Source organism: Mangifera indica, chromosome 9 (assembly GCF_011075055.1).
Source record: "Mangifera indica cultivar Alphonso chromosome 9, CATAS_Mindica_2.1, whole genome shotgun sequence".
NCBI lineage: Eukaryota > Viridiplantae > Streptophyta > Magnoliopsida > Sapindales > Anacardiaceae > Mangifera > Mangifera indica.
In genome coordinates this window covers 290,736-310,322 of record NC_058145.1, presented here as the reverse complement: position 1 = coordinate 310,322, position 19,587 = coordinate 290,736, and the positions used below count along the sequence as shown (strand labels likewise).

The following is a 19,587-nucleotide window of genomic DNA, read 5'->3' as shown; positions in this document are numbered from 1 at the left end:
CACTAATTAGTGATGTTTTGTTTAATTATTGATTTTAAGATCTTATTATAATTTTTTTTCCTCTTTTTTCTTCAATCTTTACTTCACGAAACCCCTTAAGACTTCAATATCTTTTTTTATTCTTTGTCCGAAAATCTAAAATACTAAACTTTACTACTAAAATAGAATGGTGGGTTGCCAAAAGTAAGAAGGAAATAAGAATAAAAATGATTTATTTTTTTAAATTATAATTAATATTTAAGTTTAATAAACTTGTTCAAAGTTTACCCACCTGCATGACAAACCCCGACGCACTCAAGTTTCAGATAAACCTCTCAAAACCCCCACCAAAAACTACAGCCATTATAGCAGTGAAACGTTTCTCCAAATTCTCCTATGTTCTAACCAAAAAATGGATCTTTCAGTCCCATTCAAACCAAACCCACTTCTTTCCACTTCAAACCCGCTCACGAAAACCGTTCGTTATCCGAAACTCCCAACTCACAAGCCTAGAATTTCCCGCCAACGTCCCATTTTTAGAGTTTATTCCTCCGCAAATCCGGATGGGTCAGATGGGTTTTCTTGGCCCAGTATTGTTCGGTCTATTAGGGTCGGGTCGGAGAGGTTCTGGTCCAACTTTGGCCAGTCGGTCAAGAGGGAAACTGGGTTTGACTTTGAGGGGGCTAATGTGAAGGTGGGTGAGTTGGTTGGGCGAGTTAAGAATGAAGTGAAGAAGGGTGAGGCGGAGTTCATTCGGTTCAGGACTGTTTTGGTGCCTGAGTTTGTGGATTGGAATCGTTGGGAACGTTGGAAGGTAATTATGTGGATTCTGATTGCTACCCTTTTGGCTAATTTCTTGTTTGGTTGCTGAGAAAATGCAGGGAGAATGCCGAATTAGAAAAAGAAAAATCGAACAGTTGTAATTGTTATTGTTTTGCTTGATTTGCTACTTGTATGTATAAGACATTGTTATAGTCATTTACTCTATGCAGGATGTCAAGAACTGGGAGCCTAAAAGGATAGGTGCTTTAGTTCTCTATGTTTTTGTTGTGATTGTTTCCTGTCAAAGAATATATGTAGCTATTCGTGCTCCTTTCCTTGATAGTCAAAGAAAAGAAGTAACAGAGGCTTTTATGGAGGCATTGATTCCTGAGCCATCCCCAAGTAATGTCAGAAAGTAAGTGCATTGATCATTAATTGCAGTTGCATCCAACTGAGGTTATGAATGAGTCATGTTTGGGAGTCAGTGGAAGTCTTTGAGAATTAAAATCTGCTCTGTGCTTGTAGATTTAAGAAGAGTATGTGGAGGAAGACAACACCTAAAGGTCTGAAATTGAAGAAATATATTGAAGGGCCAGATGGGACATTAATTCATGATAGATCTTATGTTGGAGAAGATGCTTGGATTGATGACCCAGAGCCATCACAGGAAAATGTGAAAAAAGTTATTAACAGCAATGAAAGGTTAAGTGCTGAAGAAAAGGAAAAACTAATTGAAGACTTGGGAATTTCAGGTTAGTTTATTTTTAACGACCTGAATGTATGTTAAGTGATGCTTTCTATGCATTGACTTTAAGTTATATGATCATTTTTCTGGTCTCATTATATTTTTTATTTCATGCATTTGTTATGGTTCTGTTTGCAAATTTAGCACTGAAAATACTATGGTTTAAACAAACTTCCTCTGATTTTGATTTTCTAGCAGTTTTGAATGTAGTCTGATAACTATGAAGGAAAATGTTTTGTGGATAAAAACTTTATGTTGGATCAGACTGTACATAGAATTTGTATTATCTGTAGTTAATTGGAAATCTGCCCTTGGAAAAGGCTGACACTGCTTTAACTAATGTATGATTATTGTAGTCAAATTAAAATTTTCAGTTGATAATAAATCTTCCCTGAAAAAGATAAACATTACTCTTGATTTCTAATATTATTTTGTGTTTGCATGTGTTGTATCCTTGTGTAGAAGGTGAGGTTCAAGCAAACAAAGGTACTTGGCGTGAAAGACTTCGTGCATGGAGGGAGATCATGGAAAAGGAAAAGTTATCTGAAGAAATAGATTCCTTAAGTGCCAGATATGTAGTTGAATTCGATATGAAAGAGGTTGAAAAAAGTCTTCGCAAGGATGTGGTGGAGAAGGTGACAGAGACACAGGGAACCAGGGCTTTATGGATAGCTAAGAGATGGTGGCGCTATCGTCCTAAACTTCCTTACACTTATTTTCTTGACAAGCTAGATAGCTCTGAGGTAAACTTTTTTTTTTGTCCTTTTTTCTTTTCTCTTGTTATGCAGCCAACTTGATAAGTGCCTGCAGTTCTGTATTGCATTGGGGTTTCAATTATTTAGTTTTGATATTTCTAAACAAAATTGGATTCATCTGACCATTTTATAAAAAGGTTAAATTAAATTGCATTATGCAGTTCCATTAATTCTTTCAACAGGTTGCTGCTGTTGTCTTTACAGAGGACCTGAAAAGATTGTATATAACAATGAAAGAAGGTTTTCCATTAGAATATATCGTACGTTCAGCTTCTCATTTTTTGTTACATTAGTTTCACAATTACACTTTCCTTATATCTCCTTGATGTTATATTCTTTTCACAGGTGGACATTCCCCTTGATCCTTTCTTGTTTGAGATTATCTCAAGTTCTGGAGTTGAAGTAGATCTCCTTCAGAAACGGCAGATCCATTATTTTCTAAAAGTTTTGATTGCTTTTTTGCCTGGGCTTCTGATTCTCTGGTTGATAAGGGAGTCTGTGATGCTTCTCCATGTCACCTCAAGTCGTTTTCTTTACAAAAAGTATCACCAACTTTTTGATATGGCTTATGCAGAAAATTTCATCCTGGTAAACTCTAATTCTCCAACGTCCTTACTCTTTCTGTAATAATGTTCTCACATTCTCATAACATCATTTTCTCATCCAGCCAGTTGGAGATGTTGGTGAAACAAAATCTATGTATAAAGAAGTGGTATTAGGGGGTGATGTTTGGGATCTACTTGATGAACTGATGATTTATATGGGGAGCCCCATGGACTATTATGAAAGAGGTGTCCAGTTTGTTCGGGTAATCTTTTCTACTTCTGTTAAAGATAAAATCAACTCTTACATTATAAAGATCTAATTGATGATACTTAATAAATTTCTTATGTTAGGGTGTTCTTCTGTCTGGACCACCCGGAACAGGGAAAACACTTTTTGCACGGACACTTGCAAAGGAAAGTGGGCTGCCATTTGTTTTTGCTTCTGGTGCAGAGTTCACAGATAGTGAAAAGAGTGGTGCAGCTAGGATCAATGAGATGTTTTCTATTGCAAGGAGAAACGTAAGCATTTTCAATTTTCAGTTTTCTAAAGAATATCACTGGAGAGTAATAAAACACTCACAAAATGTTGGTGATTGTTGTAAATCAGTTATCATAATCTTACAGAGCTATTGTGCTTACTTCAGCCATTGGAAAATATTAGATTGCTTATTTTGTGCAACATGCAAGATGCAGTGTAAACTCTGTCTATGATTAAAGGAGAAATAGTAATTGGTATTTTGTAGGCTATTGTGTTTACATCAGTCATTAGTTAAAGAACCCAAATTCTCTTATCTATAATCTCATATCATAACTCCCTTGGATAGGAAAATTTTGCTAAGAAAAATTTTAGGGAATTATAAACACTTTTTTTTTTGGATTGTCATGTTCTGGTCATTATATTTCTACACATTGGTAAATGGAGCAAAAAGTGATGTTGAATCCTCAATACATGTGATCAGGTTGCTGATATTGATTTGTCAGCTCCACCAGAAGGCTCACTCTATGTTCGTTGATTACTTTTCCCTATATCATGAACATACTATTGCAGTTTTAGGATAACTGCAAATAAGTGATCATAATTTTGTATGAATCTTCTGTGCAGGCACCTGCTTTTATATTTGTAGATGAAATTGATGCAATTGCTGGAAGGCATGCAAGAAAGGATCCTCGAAGAAGGGCCACATTTGAGGCTCTAATTTCACAGCTTGATGGGGAGTAAGTTTATTAGTTTTAAACTGGTGTGGATGCAAGTAATTTTACTATCTTGACAGTGGATCTAATTTAAATATTGATGCATGTTCCTTTGGACAAACCTTTAAATGTGAATCTGATGCTTTTGACCTTTAAGTTGGAGACGTGTGCATCCTGTCATGGTAGTGATTGTAGAGGTAATATTAAAGCCTACTTCTAGACCCTAATGGAGGACCGGAAGAGGTCTATGAGGTGGCTTTGACCTAAAGGATTATTGAGGCCAACTCCATTTACATATAACTGTGCTAGACTTGATGGTCCTAGATGATGCGGTGTTCTTGCTTAACCTAATTTTGTTGCTGCATCCACTTGATGGACCTAAAACAAACTTTATGTTATCTGATAAGCTAACACTTTGTTATCTCTCCACTTTCTATCCGTTATAACAGAGACTGAACATACTTTTAGTTCTCTCTTAATGTATATGTCAACCCTAATTGATGATGCTTTATTTGGTACTACCAGGTGATTGTTTTTAGGGCTTTCTCACTTGTGTAAACTGATTTTCATATTCAACTCTATCTCATGTAGTAAAGAGAAAACTGGTGTTGATCGGTTTTCACTTAGACAAGCTGTGATATTCATGTGTGCCACTAATAGACCAGATGAATTGGACCTTGAGTTTGTTCGCCCTGGTCGTATTGACCGTCGTTTGTACATTGGTTTGCCTGATGCAAAACAACGGGTGCAGATATTTGGTGTGCACAGTGCAGGAAAACAACTTGCCGAAGATGTTAACTTCAAACAAGTGAGTGGTTACTATGCATACATAAATACATCTTTTGTTGCATGGCTGGTCATGTCACAATCATGAATACCACATGGTTGAGCTTTAAGTGCTCTGACAATTGGACAGAACAAGAACAGAGTATTTATACATGCATTCATAGATAAATGTTGGGAGCATTATATTTTGAGAGTTTGTCACATCAAGGTCTAGTTGAATGAAAATGATTATCATCACCTTCACTGTTCCTAACAATCTTGTACAGTTGTTTTCACACTGAATTATACGTCTGACAGTTTTTGGCTTATCACTGTCTCCTCTTTCTTCACTCTACAGCTTGTCTTCCGCACTGTTGGTTTTTCTGGGGCAGATATTAGAAATCTTGTGAATGAAGCAGCAATAATGTCGGTAAGTTCATATTCTTGTCCAAAATAATTTATAGCTTGTGCTTTATGTCCCAAAATACCTAATACTCTTGTCAATCTTTTGGCTATTTTCATGTCTTTAATTTTTCTTCTCATTGGGCTGATGAAAATTTTATATATTTCAGAAGTTGCCTCCCTTTCAACTGATTCCCTTATTTATTCACTTCCCTGTGCATCTGTAGACGCACATCTTTTTTTGGCATATGTGGTGTGTCTCAATTGTGTATATACTCATTTGTGTTTTATGGCATCAACTTTATTGTTTTAATTGTGAAACATTTACTTATCTGAAAAGAATTTGCAGACCAGATAAAGTTCTGACTGCACTAAAAGATAGAATTTGTCATCTTTTGGCAATATGATTTGTTAGTATGTTGCTTATGATTACAATTAAATTTTGTGCAATTATCAGCAATCAATCTAAGAGTTGTCTGGGTTGATGGTTGCAGGTGAGGAAAGGACATTCTAAGATCTACCAGCAAGACATTGTTGATGTGTTAGATAAACAATTGCTTGAGGGAATGGGTGTGCTTCTCACAGAGGAAGAGCAACAGAAAATTGAACGAAGTGTATGTTTCTGCTTATTTTGGTACTTATTGTAGTAAAATCAATTAGTGCATTGATCATTGGGTTATTATGTTTATGTAATAGGTGTCTGTTGAAAAGAAGAGACTGCTGGCGGTTCATGAAGCTGGTCATGTAGTATTAGCTCATTTGTTTCCTCGATTTGATTGGCACGCTTTTTCCCAGCTCCTGCCTGGTGGCAAGGTACACTGTGTGGCTACAGAAATTCCTTCTATTAAATGCCTTAACGTTTTGTCTTTTCTACTCAAAATGAGCAGGAAACTGCAATATCAGTGTTCTACCCCCGTGAAGACATGATAGACCAAGGTTATACAACCTTTGGCTACATGAAAATGCAAATGGTGGTAGCTCATGGTGGGCGCTGTGCAGAACGTGTTGTGTTCGGTGAAGACATAACTGATGGAGGAAAGGATGATATAGAAAAGATAACAAAGGTAACTGAAGCACTATGCAACAGATATTATCTTCAATTATATTATCTGTTTCCTTGCCTATTTTCTTATTTGGGTTTTCTCTTAGATTGCTAGAGAGATGGTGATCAGTCCACAAAATGCTAGGTTGGGGCTTGCCACTTTAACAAAAAGAGTCGGACTGTTGGATCGACCTGATAGTTCAGATGGCGAATTAATAAAATATAGGGTATTATTCTTTGATATTTCAAGTTGCAAGTAATCGATAAACGTGGTTACTCTCTCATTCATAATAATCTCTTTCTTTAATGGAATGTGTCTAACCATGTGATTCTTCTTGTTATTCTCATCTTTTTAGTGGGATGATCCCCACGTCATACCTGCCAATATGACACCTGAATTGTCTGAGTTATTCACTCGTGAGTTGACAAGGGTAAGAATGTGCTTCTTTTGATCTCACAATTGTATGCCTCGTAATCAAGAAATTAATGGATGGTGGTGCCTGCTGAAAGTCAAGCTATTTTATTATTTTCTAGAGAAACGTAGGATGATACTTAGAATTGCTGGTGTTGTTATGTATTTCTCATGAAATGGAAGCATGCAGTCATTGGTGAATTGATAAAAAAATTCCTTGTACATTAGAATATGGAGCCCAAATTGGAAGTCAGGGCTGCTTCAAATGTTTACACTGCAACATGTTCTGAAGTTTGCACATAAAGCCCACCAAATTGACAATTGATTTATTCCATTATAGTATTGCAGTTTTTTAATGCCAGACCTGTTCCCTTTCTTAAAGAATTTACTTATAAAGAAACCCATTTTGCCAAAAGTACTGTGTGATTTGTGTTGGTGTCTTCAGCAATTTTTTATTCCATGGATGGTCACAGAAGTAACCTAATAAATTCATCAAACATACATGCCTTGTTTCATTTTTATCTTTTAAGTTGTTTTAGGTTTTTCGACACAAAATTATTATCCTGAAATCTAGTTTGCCTTTTAATTACTACTTGAATTTTACTATATGATGTTGGTTGCAGTACATTGAAGAGACAGAAGAACTTGCAATGAATGCTTTAAGAGATAACAGGCACATACTGGACATTATTGCGAAGGAACTATTAGAAAAGTCAAGGATAACAGGATTGGTATGCCAACACATGCCATCTCTTTTATATTATCCTTCACGCAATTGATTTTAGAGATTCTTTTTTTTGGTGATTTTATGAAGAAGAACTTCTCGTAATATTTCATGTCAAATTTGAGATATTTCTGTAGGGGGAAAGGAAGAAAGTGAGGAAGACGACTTGCTTACCTTTTATCTTCTCTGGTAGTAGGATGGAAGGAACAAAAGAGAGTTGCCACTTCCCACTTTTTGATATACTCTGGAAAGAAGAAAAGAGAAATCATCATGAAATAATTTTACCATAAAACCCCCTCCCATCAAAATTCTTTATAATTCTGGAGACTTAAAATTTGGTTATGGCCTAATATTTAACGTGTCACATATAATTAGAGATTTTTCTGCCTTAGCTCAATCATTATCCATCTTCAATGTGCTCTTTTCTGAGTGGCTTGTGCCATTATATTTCCAGGAAGTTCAGCAGATGATGAAGGAGCTGTCTCCTGTAATGTTTGAAGATTTTGTGAAGCCATTCCAGATAAACTTGGAAGAGGTACCATTTCTTGTTCTTTTGCTTTCCGTGGTTCAACTGACTGCTCTTGTATTTTTTTCAACTTTGGCTAAGACTTCAGTATAGTTTGATTTGATGTCTAAGCTGTGTAAAACAGCCCCCAAACTTTCTACAACTTATCTCATTTTGTATTGAACTTGTGCTTTCTTAAATTCTGTAGGAGGGACCATTGCCTCACAATGACCGGTTGCGCTATCAGCCATTGGACATATATCCTGCACCACTTCACAGATGTTAAAACTCTCTCCCTCAACTCTGTTCCTGGCAAGAAATAGATGAAAGTTCCTGTGATAACTGCACATTAAGATTCAGAAATACATGTATGCTTTGTTGTAAAAGCCACTGCTTGAACCTATCCGAGTCCATTAGTGGGCAGTTCTTGGATAATACCAGCCAAAGTCTTGCTTGAGGTTTTTAACAACTGAGAAACAGAGAATTTTGACATTCCCGGCTTTAGATTTCGACCTGAGGCACTGCAATATTTTTCGGTGGAACCCCTTCTTGTTTCTGATCAAATATGTTCTCATCTAATAGTTTGAATTGTAACAATTTGATTATTTTGAAAGCTTGTAATCTGTCTACAGAAACACAAATACAGTCCATATTGTATGCCAGTTTCATAGGCAATGAAAATAATACTATTCAATGACGATCCATGCTGTGTGTATATGATGAAGATTATAAAGAAGTATTAAAACCATCATTTTCTTTTTTAACCGTGTGTATATGAAACACAAAAATATTTTTGTATACAAATGATGTACTATACCAATTATACGAATTTAGGATTTAGAGTTTTTACAAACAACGTATTATTATACTACTTATCTGCTTTATCCAAGGTTTTTCTATGGGAATTATTTTGATAAATAGAATATTATAAATGCTTAATTTTAGAATAAAATCCACCTTATCATTTTAATTAAATGTTTTATTCTTTAAATAATATTTATCTAATGGTGGGTTTTTATTTTATTCCCAATCAGTTAGCTTCTTCCTTCCATGTCTTCATCAGCTGAAAATATGGATGAAGCTTAATTATTATTAATAAATATAAAAATACAAAATTTTGTATTTTTATAGATAAACCTTGCTGTGCAGCAACAACTCCTTAAGCACCAATGCTGCAAAATCAATAATTAATTGCATTTAATTTATAATTAAAAATGACATTAGTAAAGATAATATATATTGAAGGAGAAGCCTTGACTGTAGATAAGTCTGTCATTTGGGCCGGGTAACCCCAACGTCTAATTGTTGGATTTGGAAAATTCACATTTTGGGTGAGCTTGGACAAAAAAAATTGTTTATTAAATTATTAGGGTTTGAATTGAGATTATTTAAGTGAAAGACCCAATAAGCCCAACAATTCATAATGGATAAGGGTATATTTTTCATATTTTCAAAGAAATGGATTAAAATATATCTAAAAAATTTTAATGAACTAGATTTGAAAAAAAAAAAAAAAATCTAAGACCCAAATAGCAGACCCAAAGCCTAGACTTGAACAAACCAAATCCAGTTAACAGTTTTAACTGTATATTACTGCATTAATTTTCCAAAATATATCAAATAGAGTAATAAAAATAATTTGTTTACCAGGAACTGCTTCCATTTTAAGTTCGGTAAAGCAATTTTTTACCCATTGGCGATCAAAGTAGAATTTTTTTTTTTTCCCTGGAGATTAATTACCGAATTTAAACATCAAATATTCAAGTTAGCCTTAATTTATAAATTAAGTAGTTATAAATAATACTTTATATATTAACAATAAATAAAAATATCGACATGTTATTATATAATTTGATAATTTTAAATTAAAAATAAAATAATTTATCACATAATAATATATCAATATTTATACCCCCGTTGCCAGTTTTATTGGTTAACTATTCTTACAAAAGTCTCTATGAAAATTATTGATAGTCTCCTCAACAACAGTAGGATTATTGTTATAACATTTTTCAAGGGTGAAAAAATCTTTATTAATAAATCCCTTAATTAAAATTATAAATTAAAAAATCAAAATTTTAGTCAATTTAATAATTATTAATTATGATTAAAAAAAGAAAAAAATTTGAACCTCTTCAGTCAAACTTTTTTCATGGTTTTGATTTGTTGGCACAATGAATTGTCGGCCATTGAAGAAAATAAAAGAGATGGTGAAGAAATATATATAAATATATTTTTATATATTTAAAAATCATGAAAATTAGATGAAAGAGTTAAATTTGAATGAGGGCATATCAAACACAAAATAAATTAATTTGTTGGTTCATGTAAATTTTATTATATTTTTATGTGGAATTTTAAGTTATTTATCAGACAATTTTTTATAAAATTAAATTTAATTATTGAAAAATGAAAAATGCAACAATGAGACTCTAAGGGGGGAAAAAAAAAACCATCACAAAGTTGTGTAGTTGACTAAAATGTTAAATATCAAAGTATAGAACTAAAAAACTTAAGTTTGACTTTATAATCCTGATATATTAACGTTTTTGATATACACATTGAAGTGATAAGCTTTGACAATAAGTTATCGAGCTAGTCTTTTTGAGATTTACTAATTCAATGATAATTACACCCTAAAAGGATGATCATGATATTTTTAGGTGTAAGAAAAGGATTTCCTATTGGCCAAAGGATTATTTCCCACCCAAGGTATACTTTTTTCGCACATTGCCACTCGTTAACTTTGAAAAACTCATTTACCTACCCATGGATTGTTAAAAAAAAACAAATTCAAGGGTAAAATCATCATTTTATCTGTAATATTAAAAATAAATTAAAATTTAATCCTCTTTTCCTCCCTTAACCCCTAAAAACTAACTATTTCTCTCTAGGGTTTAGTTTTCAATCCTCAACGCCAAATCCGGAGCCATCACTGACGACGAAGCCTTCCCGACGCACCACCATGCTCCAACGGCCTCTCTTCTCTCCTCTGCTGCTCTGGAATGCCGATCGGCCTAGATCTGACGTCATCTTCTCCTAAAAAGTTGAAGAGCTTTGTCAGGAGACGAAGCTCTTTGTCTTCCCAGACGAAGACGACTACCTTGTCTCCGTCTGGGAAGACGAGGTTGTCGTCTTCATCTCCCGACGAAGCTCTTCAAATTTTCAAGCGAAGACGATGCCAAATCTAGGTTGATCGGCGTTCCAGAGGAGAGAAGAGAGGTCGTTGGAGCATGGTGGTGGGTCGGGAAGGCTTCGTCATCGGATTTGACATCGAGGATTGAAAACTAAACCCAAGGGGGGGGGGATGCTATTTTTCAAAACTTGACCTAGGGGAAAATGGTTAGTTTTTAGAGGTTAGGGGGAAAAAGAGATAAAATTTTAAGACATTAGAGTTCCATTAAATTTAACTGTTCATGGGTGGGTATTTAATATTTTCATAGTTGAAAGGGGAAAACTTGAGAATGCAGCATACCTTGGATGGGAAATAGTCCTTTGGCCTTTCCTATTTGTTAGAGATAGAGTTGGATTTGATATGGGTTGTGTTTCAACAAATGTTAGTTCAAAATCGATTCAAACCTAAAATAGTTGATTTAAAATCGATGAGTTGAAGTTCGATCTTAGTTAAAAAATAATATAACTTTAAATTCAATCTAAGTTAGCTAAAATGCAATTCGTTTTATTCCAACTACAATTAAACAAGACTATAATAGGGTATGATTAAAATTTTAATAGTCATATAATGTTATTATAGTATAAGTATAATGGTCAGACCTATCTAATTTGATGATTGAATTATAGTTTAATACTATTCACCTTATTTAATCTCGATCAATTTAATCTCGTAACTAAAACAGGATTTAGCTATGAGCCAAACAAGATTTGGCATCAGCCAATCCAAGAGAAACAATAATATATTCTAAAAAAATCAGAGAAAAATACAAATGGATCAAAATGAAAAGATAAATCTGAAACTGCAGAACAAACTGTGTGCTAGCTAACATAATTTAACTTGTAGTTTTTAGAAAGCATATCAGATTTTCTTGCTATTTGAAGCTTTATGCAATTAAGGAATTGGATTCTCTAGGGATTCTCAAACCATATTAGAATTTACAATGTTAGAGAGAGATAAGTCCCACTTTTCCATATATTTTTTATATTGGAGGTTCATAATTCTTGACTTGATCCAATATAAAGAAAAATGAAATATAAATCAACTAGGGGTAGGTTTGATCGGGCTAGTACGGGTTCATCTCGTTAGGATTATATTTACCTCTTTGACGACAATATTCATTTTATTAATAAATCTTTAAGTGATATTATACATCAATTCATATAAACTTGAATTAAAACTCAAAATAGACATTTTGGTTTCATTTCGAATCAAGATGACCAAATGCACCCCTAAAATCACTAGAACGAAAGATAATAACATCAATATAATAATTGTAGAAATCAATTAATAATGAAAATATGTTATTATCGATATTTGGTTAGGTGTTATATTATCTTTAATTTAAAATAATTTAATTATATAGTGATATATCATTTTTATAACTAAATTAGAATATTAAGTATATCTATTTTTTTATTATTGATACCTAATTTAGTAATTATATATTTAGATAATGTATTATCATATTATGAATCGTGTACTCCACGTGGTATTGCTAGTTGTTTTATTGTAACTAGAAATCGAAAGGCAATCCAAGTTCCACATTTATATAAGACGTCTTCTTTGCTCTATCTCCTACAAACCCCATTCTTAAACCCTCCCTTTTTCCGAAATCCCTAGCCTGCTCGTTCGTTCTAATGGCATCCAACCAAGTCGAAGAGAAAGTCACAACCAACCAGCAGAAGAAGATAACCCTGAAGGCGGAAGATGGGCATCTCTTTGAAATCGAAAAGGTGGCAGCCATGGAGTGTCTAGGCACAGTTAACAATTTTTTCGAAGATGATGCTAATGATGCCGATAACGTCATCGTGCCAATTCACAACGTCTCCTCCGCCGTGCTTGCCCAGATCATAATCTACTGCAATAAACACGCGGGGTTTCGCGAGGAGGAAGCGGAGGAGCCCCAGAAGGCGGAGATGAGAGCGTTTGACGACGGTTTCATAAAAAATCAGAGTGTCGATATGCTGAAGGAGATTCTTCTTGCTGCAAATTATTTGAACGCGAAGAGTTTGCTAACCTTGACGCTGGATAAATTTGCAGAGAGGATAAAGAACAAGAGTGTGGAGTACGTTAGAGAGGTTTTTGGAATCGAAAATGATTTTACAGAAGAAGAAGAGGAGAAAATTCGAAAGGAAAACGCTTGGGCATTCGAAGGTGTTGACAAAGATTGATAAAAGCTTTGTTAATGCCTTGAAATTTTGAATTGAATACATGTTTTCAATTTTTGTTTTAAGTGCTTTTTTTATCTTTGTTCTTAGACTTTGAGTTAGTTTTTTTTGAATTCAAACCGATCTCATATTAGGTGTTACTTGAACTTGAGTAGAAAATGAATGATGAGTTAGATTTAGTTCAAATTCGACTTATATGAAATCTAATAAACTATTATTTTGATATTCGATTCTTTGTTTTAAGTTAACTTTTGTTTCTTTTTTTTACTTAAAACTCTTACTCAAATTGATTAGAAGTTTTGTTAAGAGGTTAACGGAAAAGAAAGAACTAGAAATAACAATTTCGATTCAAATTTAGGGACTTCAACTTTCTCTAATCTTAACAAGAAAATAATTCTTCAATAAAAATAAAGAATCTCATAATCGAGGATAGAGATACATATATCTTATTGTTATCTTGTCTTGGTCTCCATCCTCGCCTTTTTATATTAATATTTTTGTTTAAAATATTAACATATCTTTATAATTTTAAATTATTTATATTTTTATTATGTGTATTAAAATAATAATATATGATATTTATAACATTTAAAATAATGAATTGATTTTAATTTTATTTAATATTAATATTTAATATATTTATATTATATTTTCTCATTAGAAAGGAATGAAAATCTTTGTCTATCTCCAAGCAAGCTAGAGATGAGAATTAATATTTTTGAGAGACACAGAGATCAATCCCCTTCTTGTTACATCCCTACAAGAAATCCACCAAATGATATTTTTACAAAAGTATGATCTTTAGTTATTAATACCTTCTCAATATCATCAAATGTTTTATGAGTAATATTAAATATATAATAAATAATCATTTTCAAATAGATGTGCTAACCCTTATCTGTTTTCTTAGAGTCATAATTTGATTCAATCGAATTATTAATAAATTCAAATTTAGATTATAATTATAATATTTAATTTCAATTCGAACGCGAGCTTATCTGAGTGAGTATAAAATTTTTTTGGAGTGTCTCCAGCGAATATTCATTTCTCTTAAGATTGCCGATGGCTTGCTCTTCGAGGTGGAAGAGCCCGTCGACATGGAGTTCGAGATCGTGAAATCGTTCTTCGACGAGAACGAAGACGCCCCTGACGCCACGGCGGTGCCTCTGCGGAGGGATCATTGAGTTCTGCGAGGTCAACGTGGAGTTTCGCGTCAAGGGCTCGGGGGGGAGAGACGAGGTGAAGAAGTTTACAGCGGAGTATGTTAAAGAGAAGAGCAACAAGCAGTTGTAGGGCCTGATTCTAGCGGCGAATTATTTGAATATCAAAGAAATGTTGGATTTTTTGGGGGAGACGATTGCGAATAGGATCAACTCCTTCACTCCGGAGGAAGAAGCAGCTGCCAGGAAGGAGTATGAGTGGGCTTTAGAAGGAGTATATGAAGATTGAATTACAGATGAAATTTTTGTTTTGAACAAGACCAAGACGAAGACGATGACCTTGTATTATTGTTTTGTTTGTTAGAATCGTAAATTAACTCCAATAATTCATATGGGATTTTGTTCTCTTGATTCATTGCACTTCTGCTAAAATAGTCAGGGTGGAATCCAATCCTAAATAACCTCGGTTCAACCAGACTGTTCTTCAGTTATTTTCAATCATTATGTAAAAACATTATGAATATGCTTCTAGCTTGACTTGTCCCAAGCTTAACATGAATCAAACCCAACTCTACTCTCTTAATTTGATACTTACCCGAATAAAATCAACAATAATGGACACTGCGGGTGGATTTGAACTAAACCCAGAGAAAGGTTAATTCTAATATAAAACTGTTAACTTGAGTTCAATTTGCTGAAATTGATAAACAAAATCATCAATGAAAAAAAAGAAAAATTACTGAAAAACATGCATCGTCATCAACATCGATTATGAGCTGAGCTTGTTGTGTCAGCTCAAATTCGATTTGTTAAAACCAAACAACAATCTGAACTCAAGTATCTAGGATCGAATCCACCCAAAATGGACACAAAGTGTAGAGACAGAAATTTAAACAATAACCATCACAAACAATTTCGATCTAAAGAAGAGCAAAATACAAGCCAATACATGATCCAGCTGCCACACTGAGATGGGCATAATCATCTACAAAGCTGGATAGTTATTACAACTTTCAACTAACACTAACTGCTACCGCAACTACAATACATCCCTGATATTCAAAAGCTCTACAAAGACACCTCATTACCTGACATCATACATTAAGAATTGGTCGGTTGCTGTTCTAGTTGTTTCTGCTGTTGCTGCCACCCGATGGCATAAATGCCACAGGCGGTCAAGGCTGTTGGGCAGTGTATAGAGCTGCTTGATCGACCGGCTTTCCCATGATCATACCTGTAGGTCCAACAGGATGCTGTGCATGGACATAGTATAAAGGCATGTCAGCAGGAGAACCCAAAACAGGAATTGTAGCCTTAGTGACCCCAAGTCCCTCCTCTTTCAGTTCATCTCTTGGAATGATGTCCACCAAGAAATCAAAAACATCAGTCCTTGATATGGCAGCTGCAATGTCATTCTTTTGCAATGTCCTCCTTTTATTCTCTTCTGTGTGGATCCAAGAGCGTAAGGTCAGCTCCAGTATAAAAATCTCACAAGCCTTTGCAAAAATGACAGGAGCCTCTGCTGAAATCATTCTAACATCTTCATCAGTTTTCATTATTTTCTTGATCCGAGCAAGTGGGAGGCTATGGTTCTTGAAATCAATAGTTTGCTCAATTTCTTGCATTTGGTTGGACCAGAACGTTTGAAGCTGCTGTTGATGGTGGAAGTGCTGGGCTTGTTGGAAGGCAAGCTGGTGGGAAGAATTTGCAAAGGTAGCAGAGGGCTGCATTGGGGAAGGCACAGCTACGGCAGGAGTACCTGAGGCTGCCATGGGAGTAGTTTGGTAGGGTGGCATAGGATACACCATCTGACCACTACCAGCTATAACTCCCATTGCGGGCTGCTGTGGTTGGTGATGCTGCTGATGATTTTGTTCAGATTGATCCATGGCCAATTACACAGTTTCTTTTTTTTCTATAGCTTGTCTTATCAGATTACTGCAAATCATAAGCACAACAAGATCCATGTTTGGAGTCAATCCAACAGTTAGAAGAGGAAAAATGTAAATGGACATCTAAAGAACAACCACGTTACATGCTGATTTAATAGAACAATTAAACCCATACACATTTAACAAGGTTAAAATGTTCTGCAATGTTTCATGCTCAGAAACTGACATCAAAAGTGAAGGGCAGATAAAAATGCTAGAATTACCTTAAGAGACTATGACCAAATATAACACATCATTGATTAGGTAATTAGCACAGTGAAATAGCGTTTCCAATGGATCATACTACAGTCCGAAGTCCTTGCATCAATCTAATTACTAAGCTTTGCCAAATACAATTATAGCATTGATGCGATCTAAAACACTGAACCAATATTCATTTACAAAGTATTAACTAAAGTTATTGATCAACTCAGTTTAAAGAGTTAGCATGACTAAGAAAGAAACTAATCCAGCATGCTATCATGACTAAGAAACCAAAATTAATTTTCAGTAAGAACTGTCAAAAGACTCTAGATCAAGGACTACATAACTGGTAACATATTTTGCAAGATGAAGAATAAAATAAAATAAAAAGCAAGCTATGTTGACCTTGTGTAGACATCTGGAAGAACCATAGATTATCACTTCTTTGAAAAGAAAATGTAGTGTCCAGATATATGAAGGTGCAAGGAATTATTTATGTTCATAATTTCTGTAACTAACAAAATTACAGAGCACATGAATTCATTATGTTCAAATGTGAGACAAAAAAATCACCTCCAATTATACAATTTAGTCAGTAATGTTCAAGAATCATTATGGATGCCATCATCAACTCCATCTCTAATCTTGCTAGCCCAAAACACCATGCAAATAACAGATATCTTTTGTACATACAAATAACTAAACAGGAATAGCCAGCACCTTTCTGTGCTGCATTTTCTTATTCAAAATATAATAAATAACATAAAATAAGAATCAGCATCTAACTCTCTTTCAAGTACTAACAAGCTTTTTCCTATCAGCACCATACTGTGGCTATGCCCATAAGGGTCACCCATCCGTTCTTATCAAGTGCTCTGTTGTTAATACGTACTATCTCTCTCAGTAAATTACTTTTCTGCAAGATTATGATTCCATCTCTCTTCCCCAAGCAAATACAAAATTCTAATTTCAAGCTTAAGCAAATTGCATTGGCTACTTTGACCATGAGACATTACTAAAGATTGACCGACTGATAAACAGCTCACCCAACCACCCTTGTGACATCACAGAGAATTGACTAAATGATTAGCAACTTACTCGACCACCTGAACCACTATGTTTCTACTCTACCTTTTATAAAGCCTTATTTTTTCCAATGTATACATAACATACATTATGGATCATTTTCTGGTAGAACATTCGAGTGAGTCACTACTTTTAGCTCCCTCCCCATATAAAATGTACAGGAAAAACTTGAACAAGCAATTAAGATATCTTTGTACACCCAACATTAATATTTTGACATGTACCATGCAATAGGACATTGAGGAAAACCTCTAAGTTTACAGAAATACAAGATTTTCAGTCTAGAGGATAAAGGAATATCGATAGTGGAAGTCCATGGAAGATATGCAATGATAACTACTTTCTTTACTTAATCAAACAAAGAAGAAAGATATAGTGGTGTTCACACCATATACAAAGTTGTTGAACAAAGGATCTATAAAAGTAATTCTAGCACAAAATAGAACTGTAAGACATAGTTTCAACTTTGTGACCACTTTCAAGGTTTTAACATTTAAATGAAACGGTTATAGAGTTGAACTCATTCCAGGGTTGAGATTTTTTATGAAGAGCAGAAAGCAAAGTTCTAATTTTTAAGACCTTCTCTTTTCCCCCTGTTTGCTTAACAGCCCAACAAAAGGCAAATCAGTCCCAGAATGACATTCTTAATTGGCTGTCATCACCCCAAATTAAATTTTAATCTGAAATTTATTCTCTAATACTACAGCTAAGCAGTAAAAGATGCATTATGGAAACTTAATGCACCAATTAGAACAAATTAACCTTATTATCATACAATTTAAACTGTCTCCACTACTGTAGAGAAAAAGCGGATTCTAGATTTGTGAAGGTAGCTCATGCAAGAAGACATGCAAGTTTATATAAACTTAAATATACATGTATATAAAATATATTGATTACAAATACAACATAGTCTTGAAATGAATTCTAGTAAATACTATCCAAAGAAAAAAAAAAAAAACATAGAAAGGAAAAACAAAATTTTGCTTGCTAATTATATTGCACCTAGAGTTACTGACCATAAAATCAAAATAATAAAACTACGTGCAGTTATAAGGAGTACCAATTTGGGTACCACTAATGTGTGTCACCATTTTCATTATAATTGAACATGGTCTTCCTCAAATAAAAAACAATGCAGCCCATCAAACATGATCATGCATGAAGAATTCACTAATTCATCCAAACAAAAAAACCCAATGCTACACAGAGTTGCAATGAGAACACGTATCATCATCATTCAAGGTCAAAATAACAAACTTTACACAAAATTACCATAAAAAAGAGAGAATTAAAGATGAAATCAACATGAAAGGAGGTCATTTCCTTCACTGTTGTTGCTCTCACCAACCCAGAAAAGGGTACAGAAAAAATAAAAGCAACGCAGAAAAAGAAGTGAAAAGCAAAAATTACCCATGAATTGGCTAAGTCGATTCTCTGCCCAGAGCTTGGTGGTAAGCAGCAGAAGCCCTAAGAGAGAGAAAGATTATTGAGGGCAATACAGTGGTTTTGAAAGATTAAGACTTTGAAACTTAATGGAAACCGGGGAGACTTCTGCGGGTATCTGTGACATGACACGTTCCAATCAGAGAGAGTTCTGACTCATAATGAGATGCTCAGGGTGCCCACGTGGATGAAAGTTGCGGGTGCGGGATGTTTGGTCAGAGCAGCGCGACTGTGACGTATGTGGAAAAAGACTGCCGCCAGTGCGGTTGGGGTTAGTTTGGGGATTTCAGCTAAACTCTAAGGTGTTTTTGGTGATTCAGGAGAGTTTTAGTTTTAGTTTTAGTTTTGTCCTAAAATCTGCAAGCGTATCAATGTTTTAAGAGGGGATGGTCAAATGGTTCCAACTAATAAAACAATATTTAAAATAATTTAATATAATTAATCATTAAATATATAATTTAAAATAATTTTTTTTTATTTTATACAAAGGTAAAAACTAATCACGAATTTGGATCCGAGTTTTAAATAATCGGTGTACATCACAAGTTCATGCAGATGAATGAGTTGTGTCATGTTTGCACATTCCAGGC

General features: G+C 34.3%; 3 protein-coding genes across 3 annotated transcripts; 2 read left to right on the top strand and 1 right to left on the bottom strand.

Moving 5' to 3' along the window:
- The first annotated feature begins 162 nt into the window (after window positions 1-162).
- Window positions 163-8,524, top strand: LOC123225935 (ATP-dependent zinc metalloprotease FTSH 12, chloroplastic). Its single transcript, XM_044650305.1, has 19 exons — window positions 163-793; window positions 972-1,156; window positions 1,267-1,493; window positions 1,949-2,229; window positions 2,424-2,501; window positions 2,587-2,829; window positions 2,909-3,049; window positions 3,138-3,305; window positions 3,889-4,001; window positions 4,569-4,785; window positions 5,101-5,172; window positions 5,639-5,758; window positions 5,841-5,957; window positions 6,032-6,208; window positions 6,294-6,413; window positions 6,543-6,617; window positions 7,222-7,329; window positions 7,777-7,857; window positions 8,036-8,524. Exons 1-19 carry the CDS (start codon window positions 392-394, stop codon window positions 8,111-8,113), a joined length of 3,003 nt encoding a protein of 1,000 aa, XP_044506240.1. The 5' UTR covers window positions 163-391; the 3' UTR covers window positions 8,114-8,524.
- A 4,027-nt stretch (window positions 8,525-12,551) lies between these two features.
- On the top strand, window positions 12,552-13,395 carry LOC123225868 (SKP1-like protein 14). The gene has a single exon (XM_044650179.1). The coding sequence runs from the start codon at window positions 12,640-12,642 to the stop codon at window positions 13,171-13,173; it is 534 nt and encodes a 177-aa protein (XP_044506114.1). The 5' UTR covers window positions 12,552-12,639; the 3' UTR covers window positions 13,174-13,395.
- A 1,823-nt stretch (window positions 13,396-15,218) lies between these two features.
- On the bottom strand, window positions 15,219-19,188 carry LOC123225867 (nuclear transcription factor Y subunit C-2). Its single transcript, XM_044650178.1, has 2 exons — window positions 18,965-19,188; window positions 15,219-16,268 (listed from the first exon to the last, which is right to left on the bottom strand). Exon 2 carries the CDS (start codon window positions 16,217-16,219, stop codon window positions 15,506-15,508), a length of 714 nt encoding a protein of 237 aa, XP_044506113.1. The 5' UTR covers window positions 16,220-16,268; window positions 18,965-19,188; the 3' UTR covers window positions 15,219-15,505.
- Window positions 19,189-19,587: the final 399 nt, after the last annotated feature.